Here is a 17,565-nt window from a genome sequence, read left to right as displayed (position 1 = left end):
TATATATATATATATATATATAATAGTAAATAAGCGCAATATATAATTTTATTATTTTTGTTTCTAACAAAAAATGACAAAATTAATTGTGCATAATAATAATTCGAAATATTAAAAATCTCAAAATTGTGAACGCTATTAATTACCACACACATAATGAATAAAATTGAAAAAATCCTCAATAAACTCATATATGTGAAATAAAAGTTTGAGAGATTTGATTATGTACTATTTATTTAAGAATATACGAATGTATGTAAATATATTAATTTAAAATATTCGCTATTAAGTATATTATATAATTTTGTTTGTAAAAATGTATGCAAAACCAAGTCATTAAAATTTTATATTGACAATACTTAAATATTCTGAGTGACAATAATAAGATTGGAAATAAGACCGTTTTTTATGTGAGTACATCATCTAAATACGAGAAGCATCATTGACGGTCAGAATTAGATATTGAACTAATATACATATTCTTTTTAAATGAATTTATCTCAGGAATCACTGTGCGCTGCTGTTACTATCGAACTTTCAACGCAACTGAAATATTAATAATCTTCTCCAAATTTAATCATAAAAATCTGTAAAGAACTTTTTCTGAGATAAATTCATTTGAAAAAAATACGTACATGCATTAGTTCAATATCTAACTTTAATCGTTAAATGGCGTTTCTCGTATTTAGATGATATTCTGAATGACTTTTAACATATTTTATGTATATAATATTAAATTCAATAAGATATCAAAGATAAAAATATATATTTTTATCTAATATTTTACATTATGTATCAATAGAATTCTGAGATATACACCAAGTAATTTTGGAAAAATCTAATATAATGTATTTGTCACTAAAAAATATTAAATACCACATTGTCAATCATCCTTATTTTCAAAAAATTTAACATCTTTTTATATGCTATATAGATATTTTAAAACTACTGGATTTCCCTTTAAGAGCGGATTCTTTGAAATATTTTAACAAAAATTCTAATTAATACGGAAATATCGAGGCTATAATAAAAAATTTTTAAATTAATAGCAATTAAAGTTCACTAATCACATGATATATTTCGCGTGCTTAGGCATGAGATACAAATGGTAAAAATGCTTCACAAGGGCTTTTCTCAGTAACTTCAAGCTTATCATACAAGTCTTATATATTGTAATACATATCAATATATTATGAAAGGTTTACTTAAAATATATCTGCCTCACTTCTCAAATAACACAAAGTCTAAAATTGTGACGTAAGATGTCTTTAAGTCGTCTTTTAAACACAAAAAACGTCTTATGATCGGATTTTAGACATTTTCTGTTATCTAGGCTAGATATTGGAAAGCTCTTCACGCTTAACCATCTATTATCCGGAAAATATATGAATGCCTCAACATTTTTGTATAAAAAAAATTAATCTAAATAAAAATCGATTATTCAAAAATGGTAACACTTGAAAAATAGAACACTTTATAAAGAGATCCGCAATATGTTAACAATATTAAAATAAAAATCGGATAGAAAATTAATGCTCATCAATTCTGCTATAAAAGCGTAAAAAATAAACTTTTACAAAAAGATAACCAAGTAGATTATACCTCAGGACTGGGTTATTTTTTAAATAACTATGCGAACAATCTTTATTTTCTTTCTCTACTTTAGCTACCTTTTTCTTTTTTTTTTTCGATGATTTGCTTTTTGTTCGCGTAATGTCACAAATTAATTATTATAATAAATATATACCACTTATTTCGTATAATATTGTACATGATTTTTTGAATATAGAAATGTATTCTGTGTATTAAAGAATTTCGATAATATAATCAGAAAATTAGTATAAATATGTAATTAATTATTGTTTAAAATGCGAAAAACATCAAACAATTCCATATCTTAATATAGTGAACAAAAATTGGCAGAAGTGACTCGACGCATCATTTCGCTAATTCATTGTCATCACCAATTTATGACATATGATTAAAATATATCCTAGTTTTACTTATATTTACTATATATTTGCATTTATTTGTATAAACTGTCTCATTTTTTTTTAAATTCATGAGTCTTATTTACTTTCATCTGACATAAATCTATCGCACGGACCAATTGCATTTATATATATAAATTGTGTATTTTAATGATGAAACAAGCTAAGTTTCAAAATTTTTAGCAAAATTAAAATGCATTGCACTTCACGTGTTTACATCTTATCAAAATAGATTATGATTGATAAAGCTTTCTGCCTACATCACTTTCTATATATGAACGGCATGCGATAAACATAAATTAAGTTCCCAGAGAAATAAACTCATTTATTAGAGCTTAACACTAAATAACATAATCTAAAATAATAAACAATGTATTTGTCATTTAGTCTTACTAAACAATGCACATATATAAATAACAAAACATAAATCTTTATTAAATTATACATTATTTTGATAATGTATATGAATCAATAAATAATATTAAAAATTAAATTATAGCATCCCAAAGGTGGATAGCTAAATAATTGTCTAAAAATTAGAATTTAATATCTAATTATTTAATAAATGCAAAAATATCAAGAAAAAAACAATTGCACATATTTCATTTACCACGACTCTCTATATTGGCTACATTTCTTTGCGAATAAATGGAGCCTTGGGCCAATCCCCTTAACGGCCCTTTTCGTAATTCGGATTGAGAACCTTTAGCAAGACAATGATTAGTAGAGACCAAACTTGCATCATGGCCTATTGCGAGTGATCTTGAAAATGATTGCTTAGTCAGCAAATTTGGATCCGGTCCTGACCACGGCGCATAATCCGGCCTATAATTGTTTACTTAATGTTTATAAAAATATTACAGCAAAAAAGTAATCAAATAATTATATTTTTTTAACGTACAACAGCAGATCGTTATTCGCTCCTTTTGCTAAATCCGAGTTTGATCCTACTGGTTTTGTTAAATATGGGGATTTATATTCTTTATCTTCTGTAGTACTGGTTCCACGTGAAACTCTAATACAACATATTTTATCATATAGAGAATGTTATCAATGAAATATTATTAACACGTTGACTGTTGTGTCGGCCACCAATGACAAGCATTTAAACTTTCAACAGTGTCGCGTTGCGTCTCGGTGACTGACACTAACCAAAGCCGTAGCTGCTAAACTCAAATACATCAAACTCGTAAAAAATACCATTTGTTTTATAAATATAAATAATATTGAAGTAATAGTCTAAAATAGTAAATGTACTATGTACATGAAAATTTTGCATAACACCATTATATAATATCATATCGATGTATGAATCTAATAATAAAAATTTCATTTTAATGTCGCTGGAGGACAAACAAATTAGATGACCAGTAGTCAAAGTGTTAATAAAATATTATTTTAATATCTAGGAACATAAACAAGTTCACAGTAGATATGCATTACTAAACATCTTACAGGATTATACGAGTTACTCTTTAAATGTAAGGCATTATCGTTATTTCCTTTCAAAAGTAACGATGTTACGATTATTTTTTTGAAGAAGTAATATTATTGTACTTACCATTACTAAAAAAATTTTTGTAATATTATTGTGCTTTACTATTACTAAAAAATAATAATTCGTTATCCAGCTAATGCTAAATATTCCTGAAATATTCATAAAAAGTTCCTAAAACCCCCCAAAAATATTCTAAGGATATTACGAAATATCCCGAAATATTTATGGAATATAAGTCACATTCAAATATCGGTTTAAAAAATTCCATTTATATCTCGTTACATATATATTTCACAAAAATTTTAATTTTTCCAAAAGTATCAATATGTCGATATGATCAAGACGAAAGTATCAATACAAAATATTGGATACCGGACTGAAAAATATCGATAAAGTCTCATGCAATCCTATCGGCAATTTTTCGGGTTTAAGCACAAAGATGACTGAGTCATAGAACGTAAGTCGTAGTTGTGGGTTGATCAAAACTTGTATATTGACTTATGATTAACGACTATGACTCACGTTTCACGACTTATGACCATTTAAGCTAAAGCTCTTTGATGTATTTTCACTACTCACACCGACATCGCTAACAAGAGTAAGTTCACTCCAATTCACGTATTCACTAACACAATCAAATTGTCCAATCATGGCGCTGAAGTTAGTTACTATTACTGTTACTCACTCGGAAAAGTAATTACGTTATTTATTCGTACTAAAGAAAGAAGTTTCATTACTTTTTCAAATAACTTGTATAACCCTGATATCGTACATATCTTAAAAGATATGACCTTAAATAAATATCTTACTTTGGTATTTCAGTCTTATTTTTGGATCGTTTCAATTTCTCAGTTTCCACATCTGTACTCATCTTTTTAATCGGAGAAGCAGTTAATTTTATAGCTTCTGTCACTGGTGGACTATCTTTCCGTTCGTCACTTCTACTACTACAATATGTAACATAACTCATAAAAGGACATTAATATATTCACGATTTTTTATGTATTGCTGAAAAATGAAACGTTACCTTTGGCTGCTGGAAGTACATAATGGTCGAGTAGCTTCTTCTGCCATTACTATATCTAATATATGTATTGCTCTTTCTTCGTCATAATCTACACTATCCATAGCAAGCATCACAATTCGGTCTGGTAAATTCTTATATTTTTGCATTAAACGTGTTTTCACTGTAATATTTTCTTTCTATAGTAGACTTATAATTAGATATAAAAATAAAATCAAAATTTTAACAAAAATTTTTACATACACTTATTCTTTTCTTCCAAACTTTTTATGCGTGGAGGAGGAGTAGGTGCAGTTTGCTCGTCATGCACCTATAAAGACAATTGTTTTTATATGTAACAATATACGCATTATATGGTGTACAATAAAAAAAATTCCATTACCTCTTCCTCTTCTCTCTTTTTTGTTAAAGCTTTGGCAGGAAGGGTAGGATTCCGTTTTTCATATCCTAATTCAATTAATTTTTCAGATGCTTTCTGTACATTATTATCGCTCTGTTCCAGTACATCCAATAATATTGTTTCGTCCACTTTTGGAAATACATTTTTCAGGTACCTGTACATACATTCCAAACATATAAATCTTTAATATGACTGCTATATTATTGCTACGTGCACAACATACAAACATAATGCATTACTATCATATGGATTTAGTATACATTTTAACATTATATGATTATAATAATATATAAATTATAACTCATTACTAAAACAACAATAATCTAATGTAATCTTACTTTTAACTCATGTACGTAGCATTAATGTATGCCGTTCGACGTGCGTACATTCAATGAACAAATTTCTCTACAATATTTAAGAAATGTATCTAGTTGCTTATATTATTAGTAATTGATCAGGGCTTCCCAAATTTGTATCACGATTCACTTTTTAAAACAGCAAATAATATCTCGTTTCAATCAGTATGAAAAAGCAGAGAATTAATAAATTAATTATTTATATCATTTTTTATTTATACCTATGTTTCTCTCATTTTTTAATTTTTTATTAAATATTTAAAAATTATTGTACAATTTTATAAATCTATTTCAGATATATAATAAAATATATGCCACGTTTTCTATTTCTGTCCAGGAACATGTTCGGATTCCCACCTGAATGCTCCCCTGTTACGTCATATTATTCATGTTTTTTATCGAATGTAAACAAGAGTGATATGACAACCGAGGAGCACCCAGATGAGAATCAGAATATCTCAAGGGGAATGAAAGTTATTTTTTAAAAATAACTAGTTACTTTCATTTTCGTTTTTATCGATGATATGTTTGATGTCAACATCGATATGAATTATTTTTAGATGTAAAAGGTTTGATAATTGTAGTATATTTGGAAATTTGATTTCAGTTTCTATTATCGTTAAAAAACCAATTTTACATTTTTTATTTTATAATTTTTATTTTATTTTATATATACGAAGTCATAAAAAATATACACGCGCCCAAGCGTCAATTTATGCGAAATAAAGTTAATTTAACATTCTACCATTTTTCATAACATGTCAAAAATTGACTCGCGATCTTTAGTAATCCCTGATTTATATTAATTATTTTAGTTTCTAAAATAAAAAGAAGTATCTTTAATTATTTAAGGCCCGGTTGCACCAATGTTACTTTGACTTTAAGCAAAGCTTAAGACTCTCTCCATCTCTGTCTCTCTTTCGCTTTAAAACGAGACAGAGAGTCTTTCTTAAAGTCAAAGTAACATTGGTACAACCGGGTCTAAGAGAACTATAAATAAATCGCATTTAAATGTCCTTTTGTGAATCGGACGACATTAATGCTGTCAACTGTACATTATAACTTAGTAAATTAATATGTAAAAAAATTAATAATTAACATTATTTAGAATATGCACATGTGATTGATCTAAAAATATTCATAAAATTCTTTTTGCTTTTTATAACAAATAATATAAACTACTCTACATACCTATATTATATTTATCTAAATATTTTTAGAATAGAATGCACATGCACATACTATCATGCTTAAATTTTATCTCGTTTTGGGATAAACGAGTTTTTTTCTCATTATATATACACATATGTGTGTGTGTGTGTGTGTGTGTGTGTGTGTGTGTGTGTGTGTGTGTGTGTGTATATATATATATATATATATATGCGTGTGTGTGAATTTATACACAGGGTGGATCATTTTAATTTATCTAGTCGATTTTCTCAAAATCTATGTTTAAAAATCAGATAAAAGCTTTATAATTTTAAGGCCCATTTTCACAATATATGGTTACCAACAGATTCATCAATGAAATTCATTCATGAATTTTTCGATTACCTTTAATCTTTAGGTAATCATATATTGAAATGTGAAATCAGGCCTAAGAGAAAAAGAAGATAGTGATTTTGGTTAATCTTAAGAAGATATATATATATCCTTAAGGTCAGATCATTTTATCTAAAATTTTTTTAATGAAATGTCCCATTTTTTATGCTTGCAGGTAACTTTAAGACCTTTTCAAAACATTATAATATTATTTTTTATTAAGTATTTTCCAAGTTATGAGACTTCTAAATTACAGTATTGCCAGCATTTGCATTATTCAAGACTATTGAAAGTTGTTTGTCTTATTTTTATTTTTAATGTAAAAAGGGATTTTTAGTGCAAACAAAAATAATAGGAACAATCTTCAATGGCCTTGACCTTGACATATGATGTTGTAGATAATGATTCTGAATAATATTCAAAAGGTTTTAACCATCATTTAAACACCTTTGATAACGCAAATGCCGACGTACTGTAACTTTAAAGTTTCATAACTTGAAAAATACTTAATAAAAATAACATTATTATAGCGTTTTGAAAAGATCTCGAAAATAAATAGTTGCTTATTTAAAAAATTATTTATTCTAACATATTTTTTTAAAGCAACTATATATTTTCTTTATACCGATTGATTCATCTCGTTATTCTGTTCTTTATAGTAAGGTATGATTAGCAAAAAAATTGTACACGAAATATTTAATATTTCATGTCAATATGTGCCAGAAAAAATAAAATATTTCGTAAACTATTGACTTTTTAATATCTCTATCTTAATATTTTTATATTCAGAATAATTAGAGAAATCATATTATATAAAAAAAATCATATAATTCCATTTAAAAAAATAAAGATTATTTTGAAATTTTGCAAGCACGTCCACCTAAAGAGAACCTGTAATCCTCAAGAGATATGTCCCTTCAAAATAAAGTAACTTGTTTCATTTGAAACGTTTTCTGGAATAACGAACGAGTTTGAGAGAACATTGCGAAGCTTTGAATGGGATACCCTGTGTACAATACATATGTACACACAAGCATGCACGCCATCATATATGCATATATGTATATATATATCTGTGAATCAGTGTCTACATGTCGTATTTAAGGAAAATATTGGTAACTGATAATATATTTATCTACAACAATATACACATAAGAATGTTGTATGTATGTATGTATGTATATATATATATATATATATATATATATATATGTCACACAATCAAAGTGTAACTAAATAAATGTATGTATACATTTATTAAAGTTAATACTTTGACTGTGACATATATATTTCATACAAAAATGTAAAAACTCTTTTATTCCCTTTTAATGATACAAATAACATAACAATGACATCTAATTAACAATACAAAGCTTTAATTTGTGCTACTAAATGACAAAAATAAAACATGAACAATATGGAACAAAAACTAACCTATTCTAGATAGCGTAAATTTTATATTATCCAACATTTATGTTATTACAAACCAGGAAGAAACTGAAAGATAAAAGAAAATAACAGATGTATAAAATTAGATATTACTGATCAATGACAGAATATTTTTTAATTTCTTAAAAGCAATAAAAATATAATAAAATAAACAAGATTAATAATAAAAATCTATTAAACTACATTATATATTTGCTACCGTGCACGATAAATTATTTTGAAGAATCGGCGAATCAATATGTAAATTATTGCACATCTCTAGTACTTAATATCTAAATACAGTTGAAGGAATCCTATGACTCCATACATGCTACCGTTACATAATATCGTGTATATGCGTGAAATATACCAGACAATTATAACAATGCAAAAGAAAAGGCAGTGCTCTTTGACTGGTATACTTCCATGGAATTATCACAAGATACGATATCAACATCTAGCATCCAGACTGGGTGAAAAAGACTGAAACTATGAATATTTGGGTTAAACCTAAGTTTCATTTTTGGGGAGTTAGGGGCTGGTCGAACTCCGCGAGGCGGACTCAATGTTAATGCTGCATGTATAGAATGAGCCGGTAGACGCCATCTTGGAATTGCATAATTTGAATGTACTCCCACAGGTGTACAGGGTCCTGGGGCACAAAGAGGATTCTTTTCCACTTGGAGAGCGCTCATGACCAAAGCTGCCCTGTTATGGTATCTGAAAGATATTGGCTGTCGACTTAGCACCAGACCTGATACAGTGCTAATTTATGAAAATAAACAGGGGAGCTCAGATAATTTTAATCAAAGAAACTTAAAAAATTAACTTTTTTTTGTACGCGTGATAGTCGCATTGTCCATGTTAATATTTAATATTAATATTAATGTTTGTATAAAAATGTTAAAAAGTGTAAGTACTAAACTTCAGATGAAAAATTTTGGTAATAGATGATTTGCTTGCTAAAAAACTTACTTCTTTAATAAAAGACGAATATGTGTATCCGAAACTGTCGGAAATACAGCGTTGATCTTCGCCACTTGTGACTCAGAGTCGGAATTTTGAGTAAAACTTGTCTCGGTATTTCTCACTGGAGTCGGAGATCCTATAGTCAAGTCACCTAATCGAGTTGTCATCATACTGGTAGATTTCAACGACATTGGCGTTTTCAGCTCCTGCACATACACGCGTCTATCTATATAACAATTACAAAACTTTTGTGTATGCAAGTGTATATGTATGTATGTATATATGTGTACGTATACTGGCATATTGTAGTAACTAACTTGATGAAAAGCAGGCATGATTCATGAGGATGACTTTCAATATAAATGTTTACTTACCTGTGCACTGGGAGGTAAGAATGCTAGTTGTGGATTATGATAAGGGGACGGTGTTGGATAAATTTGTGGAACTCTGTGAGCACCTGTATAATTTAAGTGCCCACCACTTCCGCTTCCTCCAGTCTATTTATTTGTAGTATCGTGTGCGTTATCCAAATGCAGCGTGTGCATATCACAAGAATATATACATATACAGTTTATCATACACATACACGCACACGCATGCGAACGCGCACACGCAGCATATGATATGTTTCAAATGGAAATTAGAATATCTCTTCTTGTATACATAAATAACAAACACATGAATATAATCTCAAGTACGATGACGTTTTGGATAAAATATTTTAGTTTTTAAATAATGTTATATTTTTAGATTGTTAATACCGATATGTTTAATTCATTCCAATTTGATAAAATAAGAAAAAATATTTAGAAATTTTCTTATTTTATCATAAAATTATCTTCATTATTCGAGCGATATAATGGAAGAACATTTATTTTAATAAATAAAAATATTTCTTTCTAACATAATTTATGTTTCATGATTACATGAAAAATAAGTATGTTATATATAATCATGATAGATGTACATATTTTGTAAATAATTTATTTTTATAAAGTCAAAAGAGAGTTTTTTGATGTCGAATATAATGCAAAAGAGTAAAAATGTTATTTCATTTAACGCTTACAAACAGTATTTCATTTTATATAAAATATCATCAAAATTAAATTGTAAAAGGGTTAAATTAAACATCTAATTAATATGTAATATTACATGTGATTCATATATGTGATATTTAATTATCTTTAATGAAGTAATTATTAAAAATTAAATGTTATCTCAATATAAAAAATATATACATTCCGTCTGTATTTACATTCAATCTGTTCTTTCAGAAAAATTATTTACATAATTATTTACATATGAGCTGTTCTTTTATATAAGTAGAATATATCTTTAATAAATATACTAATTACAAAACATTGTCACGTATAGACTAAGTTCGTCTTATTTGCTGTCAATATTAACACTCATAAACATCATGCTGTCATCAATTATTGTTATTCACATACATAAAATTTGGATACGCTAATGTCAACTGCGATGTGCTCTCAGTCCTCTAATTGTGTTCTTTATTATATCTTTTTTTTTGTCTTCCATTCATTAGTATCTGAATTAGTAATATTGTATTTCCCTTAGTTCAAAGTACACACCACATTTCTGTTATATTATTCTTTTAAGGAATTAAATTACCTTAATATGATTACATCATATCACCCTAAAAATCATAAATAACTTTGTGAATTTTTTTTTATAAAGCGATAAAATAAAAAGTTTATTTTAAGGTTCTTATAATACAATTCTTTCAAAATAAAATCGTATTAATTTTTTCTTTGACAAAATGGAACCTTTTGCTGACTGATTCTAAAGTTACTTAATTTTTAGATTATCAAAGTGGTCTAATTTCTTGAGAAAGTGAATATAAACAAAAAATAATTATGTATTTAGTAGAAAATTATGATGTCATTGATTTACGGAAGTGCTTCAAAATTTACTGAATTAAGCAATGATATAAACATTTGCGTTTTTAGTGTAAAAGCGAGCAAGACGAACTTGGCCACAATGTGCTAGGAAACACTCAAACAATTTTAAAGAAAATATTTAATGCTTAAAAAAATGTTCACATTGTAATTTATATAAATATACCATGTGTCATAATATATAAGTGTCAGAGTTGCATATACATATATTAGAAGAAAATTAAAAGAAATCTGACAATGTATACAATATTCAAACAATCAAACATCATACATAAATACCATGAAAACATTCAATGATATAATGATATGTATAAATATTCAAATGATGTTAAATGATTAATTATCAACATAAATATTCTTTTATAATAAGGTATTAACCTTGACATTCTTTTAGTACGGTTAAATATAAATCTTGACATGAACCTTAACCTTTAATATTATACTTTTTTTCTTTATTAATAATCAAGACGGCGCAATTTTTATCAATAATGTATCCAAAGAAAATAGAAGCGAGTTCAAATAAAATAAAATTACAAATTATAAGGTACAGTAAATAAAGGGAAATCATTGAAATTGTATGATCGAAAAAAGCAAACCCATCATTATTATTTTAACTGCCGCACAAATTTTTTATAATCGGTTCCTTAATTAGTGTGCCTTACTATTATTTTTTCTATGATGCAATTTTAAGTACATTTTTAAAAATAAATTTTTCAAAATGTTAAATAAAAATCTTCGACATATCATCTCGCACGAAATGCTAGAGATCCGAGTTCGACTTCCGGCCGAAGTAATTATCGAAATATTTATCGCAATAAATTTATTTATAGATTTTCAGCACATTAACATCTGTCTAATAGGATGCCTGATTGAGCATCAAATTATTAAATTGCTCTCTCATCAATTTAATTTATCATATTATTACAGTAGTTTAGTTGTGTTTATCAGTCCGAAAAATCAATTCGGCGCACAGTGCAAATGACTACATATGTGATATATAAATTCACATGGAAATTATTTAAGCGTCTAAGATCTAACTTCGACCATTATAGGCTTCAAATTCTTAGTCTTGTGTATTCACATATACGGTCTTAATCAATCGTTTATTATTGTTAGATATTTACGTTTTCCTTTGTTGTGTTATTTTTAAATATATATAAAAAGCTACATTATGTTATTCAGTAATAAGTCAGTTATGTTTGAAACAGTATTGGACATATTATGAGAAATTTTTCTGCAATTTTTATATCATTTTAAAATTGAAATTGATGATATAGTCCTATCCTACCTTAATAGAAAATTAGAAGAAATTAAATATAAAATAGGTTCTGTAAATTTTTTCTTAAGAAGTACAAAAGTGATTTAATAATAATAAAAACATATGAAATAGATGATTGGAAATCTTATATGATCACTTTAAATATATAAATATAAATATATATTTAGATATTTTGAAGAAAAATTTTTTTGAAATAATTTAAGAAGTTTAGACTTGTTAAATTTTGTTTCTAACAAAGATAAGTATACTTTTTTGTATAAGTATACTTATACAATATACTTTACTTCCAGAAATGACATTAATTTCAAATTTCAAACAAATCACACATTTATGATTAGATATTAAATAGGAGCAGAAAATTAAATAAATGTATTATAATTAATTCCAAGGACAAAACACTTCATAAATATATAGTTTATATCTTGGTTTGTATTGGATGTTCTTTGAAAAAAAATCTGACAATATATAAATATTTAATTGTAAGCACAAAAATAAAAAAATATAACAATCATTACAAGAACTTATTAAAGTCTATCTAATAATTCTTTATATCATCAAAACAGTACAAATATGAATATGAATTTGAAAGAATGGTTATAAATAGTGGTCATTTGACAGAATGACCATTAAATATCCAATACATTGACAATGTAAATTGAAAACATGGAGGAGAAATTTGAGACTCCTAGATATTTAATTGAAATAGAATAGTAGGATCTTTCATGGCATTTTAATTCTTTCATTAGATTGATTCTCAGAGCCAATTCTTTCACTTCTATATTTAATTAAAATAAATTTATTATTCAATAAATGATGAAAAAAATATTTTAAAAATCATTATAAAATCTTTTAGCTTGAAAAACTATGTAACTTAAAATATAACGTATCACTTTTTAAGCATTTAACATTTGATTCAGAATGTAAACTTTTACGACTTATAGTTGCAACTTATAGTTGCATATGCATATATAAATTCAACTATTACAACTGACCTGCATAGGAATGTCCTGAGAAGTGGTAGTAGTAGCCGAACTCAGTGCCACTGAATTCTGAGACTGTATATACTGAGAATACTGCCAATATCTCACTCTTGGATCTTCCCATGTTGTAGTTCGATTGAAATGATTTATGAAATATCTGAAGATCACCATTAACAGTTATAAGTATCTAATTCATTGTTTCAAAAAAATATTACGTACATCAATTTTCTATAAATATTTTTATAGAACTCTACGTTAATCATAAATGTCTAATTAAAATTTTATTAAGCACAAAGCATCTCGATTAATGCATGTAGAATATTATCTATCGTTACGCTATCTTTTTCATTACTTTTTTTAACAATTTGATTGTATATTTATTTCAAGAATCGTAAAGAATTATCGAAAACCAAGTACGTACTTAGAACTGTTTCGCTTTCGTTTATAATATAAATTTATTGGTATATAGAAAGATTTCGATTTTTGGAACTCTATTAGTAAGCTGTTTATCTTTAATGAAAAGAATGAAAAGATAATTTTTAAAGTGTACTTTACGTACGGGCGACCGCTGCGAATGTCGTATCTGCATTCCCAGCCCGGAGGTAATTGACTCCTATCACTCTGTTCCGCCATTTTTCTGCGTCGTGTTGTCGTGTTCTTTCAATTGCAACAAATTATTATGTAGATTATCCTTTCTCGAGTCGGCTACTAGTTTGATACTAATACTAACTACTGTCGAAACCACAGTTCACAAACATCTATATAAATACCACAGGCTTCTATCTAAATATTACACTAGATTGCTAACTCCCTAAATTTCCATACGTAAAATTCTACCTGCGCAAATTAGATGCGTAGAATAAAGCGAGGAGCACAGAGTAACTCTTGCATAAAGCCGGTCCCACATTAGTTGCAAGCCAATCGCAAGTTTGTTGCGACAGCCAATCTGAAACTTGCATTTTAAAATCAATGCTTCATATTGGCTGTCGCAATAAATTTGCGATCGGCTTGCAATTAATGTTGAACCGGCTTAACTTGCACCGGCACACTTGCACATAGTTTAATTACACATAGTTTAATTGCACACACCACTCACATCACTCTGTTCCTAGTAATTTTCCATTGCTTCACCAATGAGATTATATTATTTTAAATTAGCTAATTAGTAATGTGAGCAATTAATATATACCCGTAAAAGAGCTGTGCAATGGCGTTATAATGAATACTTTCCAGCAAGATACACAGATGACACAGTGTAACACATAGCATATTCGACCCGAGCGAATTTGTACCAACCAAGGTTGGATTAATGACGTTGTATGCTCTTCTATTGATGAAATGTGTAACGTGAGCCAATAGTAGAACATTGTCCAATCCAAATGGGAGCAAATTCGTTCGGGTCGAAAACACTAACAGTAGCCTAGTTTCCACCGAAGATTTAATTCAGATCAGAATGTAAGACCCAACTACAGTCAAGCATTCCCTTGTCATTCGACTGTAACAGGAGAATATTCGACTGTAGTTGATTGGTTCTTACATTCTGGATTAAACCCTCGGTAAAAACTAAGCCACTGTGTTGCTGGAAAGCACTAAATGATAATGAAATTTGCGTTTAGAGTTACAAAATAGACCTGCAGCCTCTCTGTGGCTGCGGTCGATTTGGATGCTTTTAGCACTTTTAAGTAGTTCTATTCTTATTTTACATCTAATGAACAATAAAGACAGAATGATGATTACAAGCATTTAAAGCGTTTAAGCATCCGAATTGACTGCAGCCTGTATGAGGATGTATATAATTGCTCACATCATAATTGTTTAATTTAAAATAATATAATCTCAGATAAAGCAATGAAAAATTATTAAGAACAAGCCGTAAGACTATATCCACACAACTTGCATAGCCGCATAAACATATGCAGAAAGAAAATTATCCAATCGCATTTTTCTTATAAAGACGTAAAATGTGATTGAATAATTTCGTTGTTTATGCAACTATGCAAGTTTGTGTGGATATACCTTAATGCTGGAGCCCCATGAGGCGTATTTGCCGCATAATCGCGTAACCGCATAATCGCATAACCAATCAGTAATCAGTAAAGCCAGCGGCACATGATGCTTGTTTTCCTGCTGGATTAGAATTTTACCATCATCTTAATCGCGGTGCTATCAATATCAGCATCACAGCCAATATGGTGGCAGGAATAATGATTTCAACCTATCAGAAACCGTGTGTTCTGATTTCTGAAGACTTATTACAGTTCTTGAAACGAGGTGAAAATTATGAAAGTGATCGAATTTACTATAGAATACTTATAACTTCATTAGTTAACATCTAACGAGTTTGCCCATTATTATAATTTTCACTTTGTCTAAAGAAACGCAATAAACCCCCTGATGGATTAAAATAGTAGGTGTTTATAACAACAGATAAACTCATTTCTATGGAAAAAACATATATCATATTTATCTCCTACAAAGAAATCGACAAATCTGGGGAATTTTGAAATTGAACGGTAGTGTATATGTATACAAGTATTTATTTTAATTATGTACATATTTTTAATATAAATTAAACAACTATTATAATTGATTAAAATTTATAATTATTTATTAATCTTTAATGTATAAATAGAGAAAATTACATAATCCCCTTTCATTCAAAAAGATTCTATCTTTTAAAAAAATATAAACAGAAAATATAACAACTTTTTATATATCTTATTAACTTGTACATATTATTAGAAAACCTAATATTTATGGTGTTATAAATAATCATAATGATATAATTACTTAAACGCTGGAAATATATATTCAAAAGAGTATCTAAGTAAATATTGAGATAATTATCACATTCTATTTTACAGTACCTTTTTTGCTTTTATCTTTACCATACATAGCATCCAAAAATAAACCTAAAAATACTATAAGTGTACTCAACCATTGCCTAAGAGAAAGATTATTTCCAAAAATTAATATAGAGCCTAAAACAGTAAAAAATTTCCTAGTAGTAGTTATAATTGAACATGGCAGTGGACCAAATTCAGCTACAGTTAGAAATATAAAATATTGTCCAAATGCTCCAGCCATAGAAAATGTCGTTATATGCCATATGGTAGCAGGATATCTTTGAAGGAAACGAATAAATTCAAAAAGTTCTCCAGAAATAAGAATCACTGTGCTACTAAAGATAACAGACCAAAAGTTCATATTGAGCATCATGTGTCCTGATTTTGAGCTATGTTCAGCTCTCATTCGTTCCTGCACTGCACTTGTTAATCCATCCATTGTTAATGATAATAGTAATAACAATTCTCCAACTGATAATTGTGACTCTGCTTGCTTTTTAGAAACATTACCATCCTTATACATAAACAATGCGACTCCAACGACAATCAAGAAAATAAATATGTACTTTCGAATTGGATATATCTATAAAGAAAAAAATGATAATTAAAAATGATATTAAAGATAGCAAAAAATTCAATATATAAAACTATTATACTTGGTAAATAGACTTATTAAATTGCATACCTTTTTTCCTAGCAATACACCTAATATCATCACAGGTATAGGCTTGCCAGCTTTACCGATCACCTGCGTCGGATAATTGACAAACTGTAATGCCATGTTACTGCACACCATAGCAAGAAGATATGTTAGGGCAGACAACGAATAATATACAGTTCTTGTTGTATCCTCGCCTTGTTTCATCACAGTTAGCAAAATCATTTTAGCAAATATGTAATTCACCAGACACTGGATGAAAACTAGTACAAACATGTACGTAAATTTTTCCCGATTCTCCCCATCACCGTACTGTCCACGTGTGATTTTCTCTTGTAACATACCAAAGTAGAAATAGCACACAAATATGCCGGTCGAGCATATGAACAATTTAGTATATTTGCTAGTACTAACCATTTTTCAACAGATATAATATTATAAAACCACATAAAAAAAAGCCTATCTTTTGATGTGTCACTCGCGTTATTTCAATAAGGGCAAACCAAAGGATCCGAATTGAAGACTTTAAACTTTAAAGACACTATTTCATGTAACCGAGCTTTGCTGGCAAAATTCCCCCACCCCGCCGAAAACGAAGCAGCGTTCAAATCAAATCACAGACTTCTTATTACATTAGACTGCTAACTCCGTTCCTTTAACTGCTATCAAAAATTT

General features: G+C 28.1%; 2 protein-coding genes across 3 annotated transcripts; both read right to left on the bottom strand.

Moving 5' to 3' along the window:
- Positions 1-2,593: 2,593 nt before the first annotated feature.
- Positions 2,594-14,235, bottom strand: LOC108752231. 2 transcript variants are annotated; one of them, XM_018492917.1, is made up of 11 exons: positions 13,946-14,235; positions 13,399-13,543; positions 9,583-9,705; positions 9,215-9,414; positions 8,750-8,959; positions 4,896-5,067; positions 4,757-4,823; positions 4,517-4,676; positions 4,299-4,436; positions 2,893-3,006; positions 2,594-2,816 (listed from the first exon to the last, which is right to left on the bottom strand). In XM_018492917.1, the coding sequence occupies exons 1-11, from the start codon at positions 14,017-14,019 to the stop codon at positions 2,594-2,596; spliced, it is 1,626 nt and encodes a 541-aa protein (XP_018348419.1). In that variant the 5' UTR covers positions 14,020-14,235. The 2 variants fall into 2 exon arrangements, with proteins under 2 accessions (XP_018348419.1, XP_018348420.1); XM_018492918.1 differs by lacking the exon at positions 8,750-8,959.
- Positions 14,236-16,200: 1,965 nt separating this feature from the next.
- On the bottom strand, positions 16,201-17,561 carry LOC108752255 (solute carrier family 35 member B1). Its single transcript, XM_018492956.1, has 2 exons — positions 16,918-17,561; positions 16,201-16,815 (listed from the first exon to the last, which is right to left on the bottom strand). Exons 1-2 carry the CDS (start codon positions 17,305-17,307, stop codon positions 16,240-16,242), a joined length of 966 nt encoding a protein of 321 aa, XP_018348458.1. The 5' UTR covers positions 17,308-17,561; the 3' UTR covers positions 16,201-16,239.
- Between the last annotated feature and the right edge of the window lie 4 nt (positions 17,562-17,565).

Source organism: Trachymyrmex septentrionalis, unplaced genomic scaffold (genome assembly GCF_001594115.1).
Source record: "Trachymyrmex septentrionalis isolate Tsep2-gDNA-1 unplaced genomic scaffold, Tsep1.0 scaffold6, whole genome shotgun sequence".
Lineage (NCBI taxonomy): Eukaryota > Metazoa > Arthropoda > Insecta > Hymenoptera > Formicidae > Trachymyrmex > Trachymyrmex septentrionalis.
The sequence above is the reverse complement of the archived record's forward strand: the minus strand, read 5'-3'. Positions and strand labels throughout refer to the sequence as shown.